This window comes from Cyprinus carpio, chromosome B14, assembly GCF_018340385.1.
Source record: "Cyprinus carpio isolate SPL01 chromosome B14, ASM1834038v1, whole genome shotgun sequence".
Lineage (NCBI taxonomy): Eukaryota > Metazoa > Chordata > Actinopteri > Cypriniformes > Cyprinidae > Cyprinus > Cyprinus carpio.
In genome coordinates this window covers 10318812-10337022 of record NC_056610.1, presented here as the reverse complement: position 1 = coordinate 10337022, position 18211 = coordinate 10318812, and the positions used below count along the sequence as shown (strand labels likewise).

At 37.6% G+C, this 18211-nt stretch overlaps 2 protein-coding genes and 1 long non-coding RNA gene across 6 annotated transcripts; 1 reads left to right on the top strand and 2 right to left on the bottom strand.

Moving 5' to 3' along the window:
- The first annotated feature begins 15 nt into the window (after positions 1-15).
- Positions 16-8709, top strand: LOC122139614. Its single transcript, XR_006156422.1, has 3 exons — positions 16-134; positions 389-488; positions 8573-8709. It is a non-coding gene; the product is annotated as an uncharacterized LOC122139614 (long non-coding RNA).
- LOC109066258 (inositol-trisphosphate 3-kinase B-like) lies at positions 1106-6965 on the bottom strand. 2 transcript variants are annotated; one of them, XM_019083261.2, is made up of 8 exons: positions 6838-6965; positions 5652-6535; positions 5058-5142; positions 4691-4904; positions 3915-4119; positions 2501-2602; positions 1776-1847; positions 1106-1492 (listed from the first exon to the last, which is right to left on the bottom strand). In XM_019083261.2, exons 2-8 carry the CDS (start codon positions 6459-6461, stop codon positions 1274-1276), a joined length of 1707 nt encoding a protein of 568 aa, XP_018938806.2. In that variant the 5' UTR covers positions 6462-6535; positions 6838-6965; the 3' UTR covers positions 1106-1273. The 2 variants fall into 2 exon arrangements, with proteins under 2 accessions (XP_018938806.2, XP_042593945.1); XM_042738011.1 differs by lacking the exon at positions 6838-6965 and having other exon boundaries at positions 5652-6539.
- On the bottom strand, positions 8104-17491 carry bscl2l (BSCL2 lipid droplet biogenesis associated, seipin, like). Of its 3 annotated transcripts, none has more exons than XM_042738013.1 (8): positions 16359-17491; positions 11643-11727; positions 10721-10864; positions 10137-10238; positions 9899-9996; positions 9612-9741; positions 9129-9210; positions 8104-8692 (listed from the first exon to the last, which is right to left on the bottom strand). In XM_042738013.1, the coding sequence occupies exons 1-8, from the start codon at positions 16616-16618 to the stop codon at positions 8445-8447; spliced, it is 1149 nt and encodes a 382-aa protein (XP_042593947.1). In that variant the 5' UTR covers positions 16619-17491; the 3' UTR covers positions 8104-8444. The 3 variants fall into 3 exon arrangements, with proteins under 3 accessions (XP_042593947.1, XP_042593946.1, XP_018928640.1); XM_042738012.1 differs by having other exon boundaries at positions 10137-10271; positions 16359-17488; XM_019073095.2 differs by having other exon boundaries at positions 10137-10271; positions 11643-11724; positions 16359-17485.
- Positions 17492-18211: the final 720 nt, after the last annotated feature.

Genomic DNA, 18211 nt, shown 5'->3' with positions numbered 1-18211 from the left:
GACCGCGTGCACGTGCTCTTACTGACGCACGTGAAAATGTGCTTCATCTTGCGTTGAAAACACGAGCGTGCGCAAGTCTCAGTCACGAAGAGCAAAGTCTTGCATGGATACGTTAGAAAACACAAGCATACAAGGTAGTTGCATTTTTAACTAACCTTTCTATAAATTAGACATTTTTTAAATATACAATACTGTATGCATCATTTATTCAGCTGGGTTAAACTAACCATATTTTTTAAGCACTGACATTTACAAAGTGGTCCATTTTAAAACTAGATTTTTAGATTTTTGAAAGAAAATGTGATTTGTTAGTGTTGTGGTCAGTTGGTAGGGCATTGCCATGGTTGCTAATGTGTTTTGAGTGTTTTAGTAAGTTGATATGCAATAGTGTGTTGTAGGTGGTTGCCAACTTATCCAAGTCAAAAGAGCCTGCTTTCAGGTGTAAATGCTACTCTGGTCACTAGATGTGGATTGGTGTGCAAATGAAGGTATTTTGAAGAATGTTGGTAACTAGCAGTTGATGGTAGCCATTGACTTGCATAGTATTTTTCCCAACTGTGTGGTTACCTTTAATAAGTGCAAAGCAAATCTATGTAGTGTTCTGCTAAGTGAAAATCAGTGTAATTGCTTACAAAATTAATAACTCATCTCCCCTTAAGAAGCTACACAACTTGAGATATTATTCATGTCTGTAGCATAATATGTGCAATAGGGAGATGCTTATTAAAGGGAAAGATATTTTGAAGAATGTTGGTAACCAAACAGTTGTTAAAAAAAAAAAATGCTATGCAAGTCAATGGCTACCGTCAACTGTTAGTTACCAACATTCTTCAAAATATCTTTCCCTTTAATAAGCATCTCCCTATTGCACATATTATGCTACAGACATGAATAATATCTCAAGTTGTGTTCAACAGAAGAAAGATACACATACAAGTTTGGAATAACTTAAGGGTGAGTAAATGATTATATAATTGACATTTTTGGGTGAACTGTCCCTTTGGATGATCTTTAGCTGGGTATCTAATGGAAAGAATACACAAACAATACTTTTATAATATCCAACATTTAATAGAAAATATTTTATGTAAAAAAACTGGTGACTAATTCCACGAGAACATCTGCAAGAAAAACAGCAACATGAGTGCTTAATTAATACTGTTAACTGTAAAGCTTTATAGACCTTTAAAGATGTGTGATGCCCAAAAGACTGTTTGATTGTCTATTGATATTTCCAACATGAAATCATATGCGAGTATATATGAGGTCACTCTCAGCTTTGCTCCCCTGCTTGCTTGATGGCTTCACCCAGCAAAGTGATGAGGGAGGTCAGTCCGATGAGGTACCCATCCTCCCTGTTTCCCTCCACCCATGGAACATCATGCCTTAGCTGGACATCCACTGGGGTTGGGATGGTCTTTCCAAAATCGATCATCCATATGTTTGCTTTGCTGCTGCAATCGTGGACGAAAAGTAAAGAGCTGCCTATGATCTGTGAGAAGTTGAGATGATGTAAATTCAGAGGCAGAGCAGAAACAACATTCCCATAAACTGTGTTTTGAGATTAAAACAGAGCCCTGCGGCTTTAAATTTAATGTTTGAGATAAATGGCATAATTTATATTGTAGAACAAACATGTAAAGTCTCTTGAGAAATTCCACAGCTCAAAAGGTAATTCTCTTCTGATTTTTAAGGCTTCAAACTGAACGTAATGTAGTATAGAAGAAAAACGAAAACATCAGATAATGGTGACAAGTTTAAAGTTTCACACTAACCTCATGTCTGTTGAAAAAGCTTGACTCCTTGAGTGCTTCATTCAGTGCCTGTAATCTGGATTCGTAGGCCTCCTGAGATACACAAAGTGATAAATTTAGGTTATTTTGATCTATTTGAGATGAACTGCAATTTTGATATATAGTAGTCAACATTTGAAGTGGATCAAAACTTTTTTTGATCCACTTCAAATGTTGACTACTGTCTTCCAATTATATTGTCAACCAGGCATATTTTGTGTAGAATAATAGCATGCTAAAAATATACTGTTTAAAGTCAACAAGAATCCCCATTCATGACCCAATTTACTTCAACAAATATATGCAAATATGTAACATATGCAAACATGGGCTGAGTGGGTTTAATTTTATCAACTAGGAACTAACTGAATCGCCAGATGATTTTATTTATTTATTTATTTATATCTGTGTGAGTGTTTGAGACTAAAATAATTAGTAAACTTTTCCCCGGTTTCACAGACAAGGCTCAAGCTAGTCCCAGACTAAAATGCATGTTTGAACTGTCTCAACTGAAAATATCTTGCTCTGACATATCTTAAAATATGTCAGTGTAATTGTTCTGTGTCAGGATGCACACCTGCAATGTTTTCTTCTAAGGCATTTTTGTAAAAGCTTAAATATCCTAATTTAACTAGGGTCTAGTCCTGGTTTAAGCTAAGCCCCATTTGTGAAACCGGGCCTTTAAGTATGAAATGGTGTGCACTCACTAGAATGTGAACCTGCCTCCTGGTGAAGTTTAACAGTGTTTCTGTTACTTGAGCTTCTGTGCGTGTCTTGTAAAATTCTCGTAATACTTTACCGTTCCCCATCTAGAAAAAAAAAAATTGAGAAAAAGGTTAAAAATCAATATAAATGGCCAGTTAGTCTTTCAAGGTCCATTCACACCAAAGACAGTGACTATGATATAGTTTTAAAAGAATAGTCCACAACACACCAATAATGATAATAGCATGGAGGAGAAAAATCGCTGGAATCACTTTCACAACATTTTTTTCCCAACCGATGAATGACATTGGCAAAGCATTGGCAGCCAATCAGAATTCATCCTGCTTTAAAGATCTTGAGCATTTAAAGCGGCGGACAACAGAACTACAGCACATGCTCATATTATCGTTATAGTCAGGGTGCGATTTGTGAAGAAAAAAAAAAAACAGAGGGGGGATGCTTTTATGCTTTTGAAAACGTTTTATGAAATGTTTTTAATTCTACGGAAACATTTTTTTTTTTAACGTGATCACAGTTTAGTAAAAACATTGTACCTATTAATTGTAATGATTTAATTTCCACGGTTATTCAAACAACGAATAAATTGTATAGAGAAAGCAAGCAAAGAACACAACAGAGCTTTTTGAAACTCCGAATCAGTTAAACCATTGTGTTGCAAAATGATTCACGTTATATGCCCTCTAGAAGCTAGAGTTCTGCAAGTGAACGTTGCTTGATTGTGCCATCCCAAAAAAGCACAAAGTCACTTTTAAATTAAATGTTTTGAAGCGTTCCAATCAATATAATTCACTGTTTCGAAGCGCTCCAATCTATTGAAGCCTATTTTCGCCACTGAATAAAAAATAAAACAAGGTAATTGTGACACTTTATCTCACAATTCTGACTTGTTTTTTCTCCGAATTGCGAGTTCATATCTTGCAATTCTGATTTTATAACATGCAATTTTGAGGGGTAATCGAACTCGGGTTCAGACCAGGCCATTGAACCAAGTGTGAAAGCACCCTATATCTCGCAATTCTGACTTTTTTTTCTCACAATTGAGTTTATATCTCGCAATTGTTTTTTTTTTGTTTTGTTTTTTTCAGAATTGTGAGTTAAAAAGTCCCAATTGTGAGATGAAAAGTCCCAATTACCTTGTTTTATTTTTTATTTAGTGGTGGAAACGGGCTACCGTACCAAATGGATCACATATCGCGATTCATTTGATTCAGATCGGGACTTCAAAGCACGTATCTCAAATCATTTGATTCAGATCGGGACGTCAATCAGAGCAGGTTCGCGGGGTTTTTATCCCCCATCCCCCACAACCCCCAAACACCCCCCCCCCCCCCACCCACAAAATGCACCCTTGTTATAGTTATCATGTGACCAGGCCTTTAGCCTCTTGTTTCGTACCACTATGCCTTCTATGCGGAATCCCAGTGAGGAGGTGGAACTGCTGTCATCCCTCCATTGCAGGTAACGCAGCTTCGTCACTCCTTTTTGTGCATGTTCTTCTGCAGTGGGAGCTGCCGGATCTACCTTCACCATCTTTTGATACATATCAGAGCGTATACTGGCATTGCTCCTGGCCTTAATGATCTCTTCCTCTTGGTATGTCCTGCAAGTAATGCAATAGGTTCAGATGGTTTTGCATTATTGTTCAAATCTTGTGCATTTATAAGATCAATGAAGCATAGAGTAGCAAACTAAAATGGTATTTGGAGGTGATCATAACTAGAAATGCACTGAAATGAATTTTTACAGAAACACTGAAGTTTTGAAGTTTTAATTTAGACGAAAAACAAAAATGTTGAGTGCACAAAATAGTCACTCACATGGTCAAAATGCATAATTGGAGAAGCACTAATTGAAAAGTAACTGTCAATGATTTTGGCCCTACAAAATTATTTTGACCAAAGCCAAAAAAAAAAAAAAATTCAGTTCCCAAAATTCTTGTGTACTGTATCAATTATTAGAAAATTTGTGCAACACAAATATTCTATCTTGCAGGCAAATGTATCATGATTTTATAAAGCATACCCACAAATTCCTTTAAAGTATTGTCTCTCACTTTGTGGTACTCAGCTAAACATTGTGGCTTAAGAGAACAAATATAGTCTAAACTAAATATATTAAGTAAAAAAATTAATCAGCATTTGAAGTAAGCTGTTGGGTTCCTTCCTTCCTACCGGACACCCATTTTGCAGTCCATGATGACAGGATTTTTGAGCCCGCTAAGCAGATCTTTTAGTCGGATGTATCTCTCTCCGTCCTGACTGATGTGCCCGAAATAATGAGGCACAAACTGACAGAGCGCATCAGACATGAGGGCCTGTAGACAGATGGCCTCCACCTCACAAAACCTCTTCAGCACCTCGCCGCCCTCACTCAGCCTCACGTTACCTAGACAGAACATATAAAACTCGTTTTCTGTCTTCAAAATACTGGTCATGGACAAGGCAGATACAAAATAAATGCACAAATCTATTTTACATCTATAACCTGATGGATTTTGATAGAAAGTGAAGGTATGGTCAGGGTCAAAATCCTGAATACCTTGGTGTCCTGCTAGCTGGATCCATGAGCTTGGTGTACATTTGGACCACTGCATCATGGTCAAAAACGTTCTCCAAGATCGACACTGGGAAAGAAATGGGAGTCATTTAGTGACAGAGAGCTAACAGTAGCCTACCTTAAAAACAATTTTTTGGGTTTCATTTTCCAAATTTGTTCATAAAATAGCATGCTTTACAGTTATACTCTACCCATTGTGAAACTGTTCAGACCCATAGACATTGCCCACTGCTTGTCCATTATGGGGTATATTGCATGTTTATCAAGCATGATATTTGAAGATAAGTTTAATTTGTTTTGGGAATATTGCAAATGTGACAGTGTGACATGCTACTTTAGCCCTGTCTCAGTCTACAGTACTATGCAAATGGCTTATTCAAATACGCAAGGTTATGGGTACACTTTCATAATCATGCAAATTGTCTGATACATTTCAGTGCACTGAAAAAATACAGAACATTTCAGTTAGTCCACAGGTCAGACTGAACCTGACACCAGTTCACTGTTCCTGGGAGATTCTGCAGAACCTAGATAAACTGCTTTGTGCTTTCCAAGCCTTCCCAAAATTCCACTCACCTTTCTCATGGTCTGCCTCCTGGCAACAGTGTCCTCATTTTCACTGAAAACCTCATCGCTTTCTGCTGAGGAGTTGTTGAAGGAAGAAGAGGACGAAGTTGAGGAGTGAAAGAGAACCCGAGAGAGAACAGGGTGTGGAACTAATTCTTCCTCACCATCTTTCTCCATACTTTCCTCCACATAATGTTCTCCATCCCGTGATGACCCAAGCGGTTGTGTGTTTCTCTGTCTTGAACCCCAACTCTTCTTCCTGTGCAGTCGTTTGTTGCTGAAATCTCCCTCGTTACCCTCATCAATACTCTCCAGACTTGCTTCCAGCCTTCCCCGCATCCCTTCCTTCAGTCTTTCCCTCAGTTCGATCTTGCTTCTCCACAGACTTTTCCTAGTTGCGGCATTCAACACCACTTTTGAACCCTCTTCAACAAGATTTTCACTTGCCGTCACCCTCTCTTTCACTTTCTGCTCTTCTATGTCTTTGTCCTTGGTCGTTTCTCCTGCAGGTATTGGTAGAGGATCCATGCAAAAGTGCTCCAGAGGTTCTGGTTTCATATCCTCTGCTTCCTCATATGCATTTGTCTGCATATTTACTGGATCTTCTAGCTTGGATGAAAGGACTGCATGAGCAGAAGCCAGTTTAGGTCTGGCTCTGAAGCCAGTCTTCTTGATATGATTACTTTGATTGATTGAGGATGGGGAGAAATCAAAAATCCTTTCTTCTATGGCATCTCTCATGCTCTCCCCATCACTTCCATTGTTCCTCTTTTCTGACAATGTGCTCATTCTTCCTGGAGGAGAATCCAAGTCTTTCATGAAGCCGCTTGGAGGGAAATTTTCCAGAAATGGACAAAACTCCTGTTTTGTTATTTTGAGCTCTAGAAGAGAATCTGATAGGATAAACAAAATTTGATAAACCATACCTAAAGATGACAGATGAATAGATAGATGACATATTAACAACATAATACAATATTCAATATCTTAATAATATTGTTATTAAAAGACGGCACATTATGTATGGAATTTCCTGGACATATACAAAGCCTCGGTTTAAAAAATATTGCCGTCACTTGTGGTTTCCTATAGAAATAGATAAAAATAAGCATTATTTTGTCCAGGAAATAGCCCACATATGCTAAGTGGCACAACGTTTATATTGTAGGGGGAAAAAGCACATACTCCCACATACCTGAGTTGCCAATCTTTCATCACTCCTGTGTGTTAAACTGAACCCACCAGTAGTTCAGCGCCAACGACTTGACACCAGTTTAAAGTCTTGCTGTCAGCGTTTTCCAGCAGTGCTTTGCATAATGTGACATCATGGTTTTCCACTACATATCTGACAATGAGCTCTTTTGAGGTTGGGCTGGTGCACGCTATCTCTAATGTGAGAGCTGCTCAGCAGACTCCGGCAAACGCGTCATATACAGTTTGTGTTTCCATGTGGTAGATGGTTTCGGCTGTGATGAATTAATTTTATCAGCACAGCATGCAGATTTCCCAGGAATTAAACCTAGTGACTTGCGATGCCATTTACAGTAAACTATAGATTTAGATAAAAATAAAAAAAATTATAATAACGTGTGTGTATATGTGTGTCTATATATAATATGTATGTGGGTGTGTGTGTGTGTGTGTGTGTGTGTGTGTTTGTGTATATATATATAATATATTCAATTCAAGTTTATTTGTATAGCGCTTTTTACGATACAAATCATTGCAAAGCAACTTTACAGAAAATGAAGTTTCTACAACATTTAGGAGTAGCTCATCAGTGGTGACTGTCAGTTTATGTGCATACGGCAGAAATGTTCAGAAAAATCAATTAAAGATGTAAACAAACAGATGACTAACACTATTAACAGCAATTATGCAATCAAACTTATAGCAAAATGTGGTGTTTCTGTATGTTGTCTCTGGGTTAGCATCATCTGAGGTCCTCTGAGGGGCTATATATGTATGTGTATATATATGTGTGTGTGTGTGTGTGTGTGTGTATGTATGTATGTGTATATATAAATATATATATATATATATATATATATATATATATATATATATATATATATATATATATATGTATATATAAATAAATAAATTGTTTCTTGGTGGATATACATCTTGCCACAAATTGTCATTTAATTTCGAGTCTAATTAGATTCCCTCTGCAACTATGCAGTATTTTTATTTATAAAATCAGTATAAAAACAGTACAGCCAATATTATGACGTAGCCTATATTTTACAACTTTATGTTCATTTTCAAATTAATTTTTTTATCATGTTATTATAAATGTCCACAAAATTATGATTATAAATGTCCATAAATACATTTCAGTAAAGTAATATCCTTTAGTTATATATTTCTGTAATTGTCTCTGCATTTTTAAAAGTGGAATATATGTAAATGAATGCAAATTAATACTGTTATTTTCCAGACAAAAAACACAAACAAATGACATTCTCCCTCTTTGGGTATTTATTGGCACAGTCTCACTGTTTTCAGTGTTGTGGAATATAATAATAATAAGAACAACAACAACAAAGGATATGTCTAGAAAGGTCAGTTTTGGATATACAGTACCAGTTATGTCAATATTTGGTAGACAATAAGTGGTTACTATACTGAATATTCGTGGTTGTCTTGATAATTTTTTTTACAATGATACAAGTGATTAGGGCTAGCATCAAGTCCACATTTTTAAAAACAAGGGCATTGTTACCAAATCTATGAAATCCTTTGGCCTTTGCTTTTCATAACCTTTATCCTCATTTAGTAGACCGCTCCATTTGCTCTCTAGCAGCTTGAACAGACACCAAAACTGTTTTGATAAGTTTTATCTGTGGTGTCTGTTAACGCTTGAGATGACTGTAACATGTTCTGTGACAAATTCCTGTGCCTCAAAATCATTTCTCCATCCCCAGCCTCACAGGTGGGTTCATCTTCAGCGAGTTCTCTGGAGTCATCGTCACTCTCCTCCACCCCTACATCTGGAATGGATTCTTCCACCTCCACTGAATTGTACCCTCTGTCATCGAAACTTTCTATAATAATGGGGGAAATCCAACAAATGTGTTGTAGTGGCTGTATTAAGAAATATGATCAATGCACATCAAAAAAGCAACAAGATAGGAAAAGCTAGTTTAGCAAATAAGTTAAGGGATAATTCTTTAATTTTAAAATTCTTTAATTTTCTCCCCATCTTGTTTGTGGAACACAAAACAAGATACTGTATTTTGAAAAATGTTTCCATTTATTCATACAATAAAGTCAGTGGGGTCAGAATATCTTCTTTTGTGCTCTACAGAAGAAACAAAGTCATACAGGCATTTTTTTTTTCTTGATTTTAATCTGATCATTTTCACTATTAATTTAACATTTCTGTATATTACTTCCAGTGTGAAGTAAATTTTCATTACTTTTAATTGCTACATGGGATGCAATTGGTTTTAAAATTTCAATGAATAAACCAGACTTTACCTGCTGCCTTTCCTTCATCCTGGGGTTCAGACTGATCATTCAGGTCATCTGGCTCATTATTTTCCTCTTGTTGCATAACAGCCTGAAGCAACGAAAACACTGTATGAAAATGTTAACAGACGTTCGCAGAAGGAACACAAAGTCACTATTTCAAGACTGCCCATTGCATACTGTATACAAGTATGTGAAATCAAGTATGCAAGCTAGATTTCACACCACACACTGCAATCCAAAAATGTGTTGAAGTGTTATTCGTAAGACTAAGTAAATGCGTGTTACATTTCATCAGTGTTGATCAGTGCGCCATTAGAATGTAATGGTCAGTTTTTTCTTGTGTGAGTATGGTTTGAAAAGCCTCATTAATGATTAACACGTCACATATTTACAAGCATTCATATCTGCATTTGCATACTTTTGTAGCGTATGCCCTTGGCCGGTGTCTTGTATATTGAACATTAAATGCTCAATTTTAGAGAAGCGTACCTTTCCACGAGTCCTGCGACCACCCAGATTAAACTGCAGGAAGCTGAGAACGATGATCAAACTGAGGAAAGTAAAGTTACTCATCACCCCGATCAGCGCTGATATCAGGGGGAAGTGATACAGCAGGTACCTGTGCAGATCAGAGAGATTCATAAAGACCTCATCATCTGTTTGATGAATGTTGGGCTGATTATTTCAAACACAGAGCACATTATATAAAGTAACAAAATATGGAAAAATGTGAGGACTTTTTAAGCAACCCAGCAAAAAGACAGGAATATACAAACCTGATGCCTGTAAAGTGAGCGAAGATGTAGAGATGAGCTCTGTAGATCTGAATATGCTGGGAATGGATCTCAATGATGGCTCCAACAGTGGGGTTGTACTGAACAGAGAAAAGAAAGAGACAAATATACTAAATGAGCTCTAAAATTTAGTTCCACTTCTCATATAGATAAGCTGCTAAAGGTGTTCTAAGTTTTTTTTGTAGAGTTTCTATGTTGTTGCTATGACTCCATGACTCACGGAATTATCTTTGAATTCAGAATACAGCTCCACTATGACTGACTGCTTCTGCTCCGACGCTCCTGTTAGCAGCATGGGGGAGAAGACCACTGTGCCCAGAGCCTGAAGAAGAGAGGAGCGATAATGGAGCATTGCCTGAGACACAGAGAGAGAGAGAATGGGAGTCGATCTGACAAGATACCATAGATGCATTGTGAAAACAAAATGTTCTAAACGGGTTCAGAAAGATAACAAGACTCGGCCTGGTGAACCTACATTTTGCAACAGTTACTTAATAGGAAATGTCATGTGAAAATTACAATTCTGTTATGGAAAAGCACCATAAAATGACTTGTGTGCTATATTTGAAGTCTCTTGAAGCCATTTGACATGAAAAATGTGAGTACAGGTGAGTGAATGCTTATAGAAATGTCATTTTTGGGTGAACAATTCCTTTTAAGCATTAAATGAATTTGACTGGTTGAATAATTTACATTTTGGATACTGAGTGTAATCTATAAAGAAGCAAATATTTGATGTACACTTTAAACTTAAAATGCTTTTTTTGTGTGTGTGTGTACATGTCTCCTCGTTTGCATACTTACAGAACGTGCAGATATGTCAACAATGTGACCAGCTTTAGAATAGGGAGTCATTTTTACTAGGAACATTCCCAGCTCCTGATTGGCTGGAGACTCAGGCATTTCCAGCTCTAGTGTGATGCGATAAGGCTGACCGTATGTCATTACCTGTAGTAGGCAGGAAAGAGAAAAACAGCATTGCAATTCCTAGTAAAAAAGTAGTATAAATACATTTATTTCATACTAAGTATAGTTCAAATCTAGTAACATATTTACTGACATTTTGCTCAAGACTTGCTGATATAATAATTATAATTAAACTTTATTTGGAGAACTACTTGTGCAAAACATTAAGTATACCAGTTTAAGATACTAAAAGTTCAATTGCAGGGTATTTTTATTAAGAACATGCATATAGTTGACTTAAGATGAAATAAGTGTTTTTAGTGTATGTATATTCCACTAGGATAATATACTACTAAAACATTTTTTTTAAATATGTCCACTGTGCATAGTATGCAAATATTCTTTCTCCACAAATATTCTGACTGCACAATATGTGCAGCATGCAACCTGAGCTCAGTTCATAATACTAAGTAAAGTGATGTCAACCTTTATTTTTAACAAAATTTTCCCCCTGATTTATTTGATCAGACTGCCAAAAAGTAATTTTTGCAAAAAAGTGGATAGATGCAAAATAAATATGTATTTATCACTAACATAACTGAACGTAAATGGAAATAATATGCCATAGTGGCAACATTTGACAACAATGTAGCATGCTAGTATTTGATACATTTATCGCATACTATACACAGTTCAAAGTCCCTTCTATAGTCTTTGACTAAACTTAGCAATAAAAGATAATCAAAAAAGAAAAAGAACTTTAAAATAAAGTTTGGTTAAAATTAAGAAACTATGCAAGGATGAGATCAAGGATGATTACCTGATGTTTTCCATTTTTCAGTAAAGAGACATTAGCCACAGGGAAAGAACACACAGAGTGATGAGGAGATGGACAATCAGTCCTGCTGATCAGAAACACATTTGACATGAACAAGCAGATGACAACCATCAAGAACTACCACAGTCAAGCCTCTGATGAATTTAGGCTGATTCCGTGAAATTAGTCCAAATATTCTACAGCCTGTTACCATCTGACAAGGTGGTGTCTTTTAAAAAATTATTCTCATTTCGATATCTGAATTATCATCATGATTAAAACATTGCTGAAAAACTATTGTACACAATCTACTACATGCCTTCTGTAGTTGATAGTTTATACATTTTTATCAAGTAAAATGCCTTTTAGTATAAATGCTTTTTGCTATGAAATCTTTACTGATATTTCTAAAGTTACATAAGAACAACATTTATATTATTAGCAATATTTCAAGATGAACACTTACTAGACTAAAGCAACTTCTTTACTTAATTATCCAAACATATATATATATATTTTTAAAGAAAGGTCATGTTAAAATTTAAATCAAATGTGTTTATCAAATATGATCCATCAGGCTTTTGTGGATATTTTTTGTTAATTTTTTCAATCATCGTTATGTTGCATTACATTATATGTTTTCCCCACATTAAAAACTACAGAGCTTTGATCATAAAACTAAGCATCTTAATGAGACATTGTTGAGATATAGAGTTACAAATGATATCTATGTAAGTAGTCTGCTTCACTGTTATAAAGATCTCATTGATTTACATTACAAGCTATGAGAATGAATGCTGTTAGGAAATCCAAGGAAACATCCAAGACAACTCCTATCTTCAGTCTGGACTACATCAAACAGAATGCAACACAATTAGTATAACAACTATTAAACCAAGCTCTTACTTTTTGGCCATATAAATATCAGCAACTCAACTAATATTCATATTTTGGGCACAGTTAGGCCTCTGAATAAAACTGAGGTGTTTTTTATCCTCCTCGAGTATAAGCTCCATATTATACTACACCACACTATATGAGCCAAAAAATTCTTATGTTTAAAATAAATACTCAACAAAAAAACATATGCAAACTTTTTTATTTTGTCTAAACGTTAAATAAACTAATCCATTAAAAATATATTTTTTCTGACTATTATTTTATATGTCAGATTTACAGGTTTAAAGGTGCAATAGGTGATTGTCTTCAGAAACATTTTTTATGCTGGTTGAAAGTCTCTTCACATCCCACACAGTCTAAATGTATTTACCTGTATTTATATATTCTGTGGAAGGCGTAGGACCAAGAAATGTTCGTCCAATCAAAATGCTCGGTCCAAGCGTTTTAATTGGCTATCCTACCTGCCTGTCAATGTATGCATTAGCATACCTCTGCATGCCCTGTTCGTGCAGATAGGATACGTCATCAGCACATTCACGTACACCGTGCAGACAGAGCAAGAATGGCAGACAAACATCAACAACTCAGTGTTCCTTCCTTCATGCCAAGTCAGACACAGTGGGAAGAAATCTATGTCATCACAGATCTCTCGTTCCGTCTTCAGAAGTGCCGTTCAGGCTGCAAACAAGGCCATGGCCACAATGGTCATTCAAGATAGATGACGCTGGCTTAATTTGGCTAATCTCTCCATCAGAGAAAAGCCATTTTAGATGCACCAGTCGTCGCAGAAGGCATGTTCGGCTCAGCACTGATACATATGCAGAAGAGATGCTAAGAGAAAAAAAGGGATGATGAGGCCTTGCAGCTCAGCATGCCAAGGAAGACGCAGACTGCACTCCCTCCACCTCCTCGGCAGACCTTTGCACAGGCTACAGCTTGCCCACCCCCCAGCTTTTGCATTCTTAGACGACAGAGACCAAGTGTGAATGCAGCAGCAGGTCAGAGTGGTGCACCAGAGCAGAAACTCACCTGGCCCAGGAAAAATTATCCACCCGTGACAGTTTAGACTGACCAGCCAGCTCCTCATCCTACCCAGGTGATGAGGAGGAAGAAAAAGGCCGTTTGAGGTGGTCTTATTGAGGGAAGGGGACTCACAGCCCTCCCGTTCGCTAGTCCCCAACTCTCAGTTGTTCAGCATTCAGCAGAAAGCGAAATATTGGGAAATATTGGCTGGTGGAAATCATATGCTGTACGCAGAGCCATGGTCCCCGCCGCTGCACAGAGATCTGCTGTCACAGGCAGGGGGGAGATTTTTCATCCTCATCCAGAACGCCTGGCACTGTGGGCTAAAATACGTGGCTAAATATGAATGTGGCTGGTCTGCCAGACTGTGTTATCAGAACTATACAGAATTCTAGGGCCCTGTCCACTCGGTCACTCTATGAATGTAAATGGGGTGTTTAAATGTCGGTGCGCGGCTAGACACGTAATCCCCTTTCAGTGTTCGTGGCAGTTATTCTATCTTTTCTGCAGGATCTGATAGATCAGGTTAAAGCGTTCTCAACCATAAATGTGTTTCTGGCCACAATATCTGCCTGTCATGTAGGTTTTGATAACAAAACTGTTGGGCAGCATCCTTTCTTATGCCGGTTTATGAAGGGTGCGTGTCATGCTTTACCAGTCTCAAAACCGATTTCTCCCTCATGAGATCTGTTTCTGGTGCTTGATGCACTTTCTGTGACTCCATTTAAGCCACTGGACAAGGCTCAAGGTTTCAAGGTTTCAGATGGCGCTGCTGTTAGCTTTGGTTTCAGTGAAGCGCGTAAGTAAAATTCACACACTCTCTGTGCATTCAGCATGTATGCAATTTATGCCAGTGGACACAGGGGTACTTTTGAAACCTAATCCTGCTTTTATGCCCAAGGTGGTCGATTATATTATTCCTTTCGAGTTAAGAGCCTTTAACCCACCGCCTTTTGTTTCAGCAGAACAGCAAAGGCTGAATATGTTACGTCCGGTACGTGCTTTACGTATTTATATGGAGAGAACTAAAGGGTTCAGAGAGAGTGATCAGCTGTTTGTGTCTTGAGCGAAGCCATGTACGGGGAAGCCAATTACTATACATAGTTTATCCCACTGGATAGTGGAGGTAATTTCTCTTGCATATTCCAGTAAGGGTCTTATGCCTCCTGTTCAGTCAACGAGAGGAATGTCTACGTCATGGGCTCTCTTTAAAGGGGTCACGATACAAGATATCTGTCAAGCGGCAAGTTGGTCCTCACCACACACATTTGCAAGGTTCTATAAACTGGATGTTACAACTCAAACATTTCCACATGCCATATTGAGCGCTGGATCTTGAGTGTTGACTTTACCAGCCCTATAATAGTTTCTTTGGTTCGTAGGAGACTTTGAGACAGGGTATCTGGCAATAAGGGAGATAGGATATCCCATAGTGAGACACCGAAACATATGCTTGAAAGAGAACAATAGGTTACTTGCATAACCCCGGTTCTCTGATAGCATTTAGTGAGGTGTCTCACCAGAACACCTTCCCTGCTATGTGAAGCGAGGAAGAGGTGTGCTTGTTTTGAATGTCGTAATGACATCGCATCGCTCCTTTTATACCGAGGGGAGGGAGCCACTCCCTGACACAATGTCATGTCTGCCAGCCAATTGAGGCTGGCGTAATGGAATTGGGCTTCTGAGGAAAACACGGAAGGGAGACATCCCATAGTGAGACACCTCACTTAATGCTATCAGAGAACCGGGGTTACGCAAGTAAACTAGTGTTTCTGAAGAGCATTTTTGAAGCTCAAAGTTCATTGAGATGGCCATCGCCATCTTGGCTGCACGTCACTCCCGGATAATCGAAAATAGTCAAAAAGACAGGACGTGGGTGGAGCTGGTTGCTGAAACCACGCCTGCCTTGCACAACGGTGGTGACAGCAGCAGCAATCCACCTGTCACTCAAGTGGCCATGCCCTTACCTATGCAGAACTTTAAGGCTTGATATAATTTAAACGGATGAGTTTAAAATTCAAACCCTCACAAAAAAATTCACTCCTCACACAGTTGTCATAAAGAGCAAAATTAGCTATATAGACCAAAACCACTTTTTTTTTACCAGGCTGTAAAAACATTTTTTTCTGCTGTAAAGTTGGCCATTTTAACATGGGGAGTCTATGGGACTAGCGGCCAGTCGATGAATTGCAGTTTAAGTCACTTCCATGTTGGTTTCAAGTGAGAGACCAGAAGGTTGCTGCTTGGTTCGTTTTCAGTGCTATCAGGCTAAAGTTAATCTCCTACTGCACCTTCAAATAAAAATAGCAATAAAAATAAGACACACATAAGATAATTGTTGAGACAATTGTTGAGAATATAAACCTGTTAAATTATAAAATGTAGATAGCATAGTTCAGATGAACTGGTCTTACAGATATGGGCATCTTAGCTGAGCACAGTTCGATACATTGTCTTTTTTGAAACATAATTTCATAAATTATAACATTAACATTTATTCATTTAGCAGACACTTTTATATAAAGTGACTCACAAAAGACCTGCTTTAAAACGATATATTTTTGTATGTTTAATGCATTTTTGTGAGGTTAATGCTTAAATCATGAATAATGATTTTGTGAATGGGACAAGAAAAATGTAAACGTTTTCTTCTTTTAAGAAGATATTTAATAATTTAGGCATAAGCTTAAAAATGTGCTTTTCAAGAAAGCTTGTTCACTGAAAAACGAGATGAAAACCTGATTAGGAAAATTATTTAAAGTAGTTTACTCTGCTGGGTACCTGTAAAGACCTCACCTGTAGAAGAAGTAGACAGGTGTGATGAAATTGGCTGTGGGCATAAAGGAATAATAGAAACTGCCATAGAGGAATAAAGCCACCCAGAACACCAGCAGAATCACACAGATCAGAATAGAAATTTCCAGAAGCTTCTGTCTGATCCGCAACAGCAGCACTGACATCGTCTCCAGGATCTGGACCACCAGCACGTTTATTTGAGGTCCCACATCTTGAACACCAGAATCCTCCGAGTCGAACTCCTCCATAGTGGGCTGCATGTTTACTGAGATTTATTACAGTCCAGTGTTGTTGTGCTGCTATCTCAGAAAAGTCCTTCACGACTTCCTCTACTCTTTCGATTTCAGCTCTTGATGGCGTCTTTGGTTTATATACCAAAGGCTCAAACCTGCCTTATTCCTCATGAAAACGCCAATTTCTCACCACCTCATGTTTCCGTTTTTGAGTTCCTGTGAGATTCTTCCTCTGCCCTTGAAGCTCTGACGTCTGACTTTGATTCATCTAAAATGTTCTGAATCAATGAACAAGCCCTTTTTAATGAATGTTCCTGCAGTAATGGACTGTGACACTGTCAGTTCCTGGAAAAAAACGGACAGTCCGAAGAACAGCTGGATCCCAGTGGGACAACGCTGGGACTCATGACCAGCATGTGAGGCAACAGGACAAGGAATGCTGTTAGGAAATACAAACGGTATGAAATATCCAAGGCAAATCCTTCTATCTTCAATCTGGATGACCTTAAACACAATTAGTAACAGCTATTAAACCAAGAAGAAACATTTATCATTTTGTGAGAATCACATGCATGTAACTGGTTTGAAAGGCCAGATATGCAATAACCATTTCAAGTTTACCATGCAATCACAAATCCATTGGATGCACACAAGACACATGCGACTTTACAGCAGAAAAGCACAGTAGCTCAGGTCAATGCAAGGTTTCAATAAATGCTCAAATTACAGGCAATTAGCTGTTTGAGGACACACGTGCACCCTGTTATTATGACACTGGAGTCTCCAGCTCGGTTGAACATATCCCACATAAATACTCCTACATGAATGTAACAAGCTTTGCACACAAAGTATAAAGGAGATTTTGTTTACAGCCCTCTTGTGTGTTTAGTATTGTGTCGCCATTAAATGTTTTTGTAATGTGAATCTCTTTCCACTAGATGGCAATACACACCCTTTCAGTAGCATTTGTGAGCAAACTCAAACTGTAATACAGTAAAGCAGGTTCATTAAGAGATTATGGTGAAATATTTTATTGTAAATGATTATTTAAATTAGCGTGTATTTTTTGTATTAGTAAAAATGCTGTTGCTATCATGGCAAATGCAATACGTTAGTGATGTTTGCTTTTGAAGGAAGGACTCAAGCTGTATCATTGAGACCTATTTTTTTTGACTTGGGAACAGTAAATAACTACCTAGCAACAAAGCAAGACACCTTAGAGACTGCAACACAATGCCATAGCAACCTCTCACAACATTCTAGCATTGTGGCAGTGAGTTTTGCATGGCAAAGGGCACTTACATTTCCTTTAGAAAACACAAAAATCTAGTAGTTTACATAATCATCAGTAACATGAACACCGGTATCAAATGTCTGAATGTATTCCTTTATTTTTTTCCCCTAAAGCAAGTATTTTTCTCTAAAATGAGCAGCACTTGAAAAGGTGCCACGTTTGGATTGATTTTTCACATGCCAGAGAAAGAGCGAGAGATGATAGGAATTTTGTGGATGATTTCAAATGACCTGCCAAAGAGAGACTGCTGGCCTACATACATATTTAAAAAAGGATCTTGCAGTTGAATCAAATTGTTTCACCAAGTGGAATAGTGCTTTTGTTCT

Coding starts and splice junctions, on each gene's coding strand:
- LOC109066258 (XM_019083261.2), bottom strand. CDS start 6,461: ATGAAAGACTTGGATTCTCCTCCAGGAAGAATGAGCACATTGTCAGAA. Junction 4,120..4,690: donor GACTGCAAAATGGGTGTCCG/GTAGGAAGGAAG, acceptor CATTACTTGCAG/GACATACCAAGAGGAAGAGA. Junction 2,603..3,914: donor TCCGCATAGAAGGCATAGTG/GTACGAAACAAG, acceptor TTTTTTTTCTAG/ATGGGGAACGGTAAAGTATT.
- bscl2l (XM_042738012.1), bottom strand. CDS start 16,618: ATGCAGCCCACTATGGAGGAGTTCGACTCGGAGGATTCTGGTGTTCAA. Junction 11,728..16,358: donor CCTGTCTACTTCTTCTACAG/GTGAGGTCTTTA, acceptor GTTTCTGATCAG/CAGGACTGATTGTCCATCTC. Junction 10,272..10,720: donor TTGACATATCTGCACGTTCT/GTAAGTATGCAA, acceptor TCTGTGTCTCAG/GCAATGCTCCATTATCGCTC.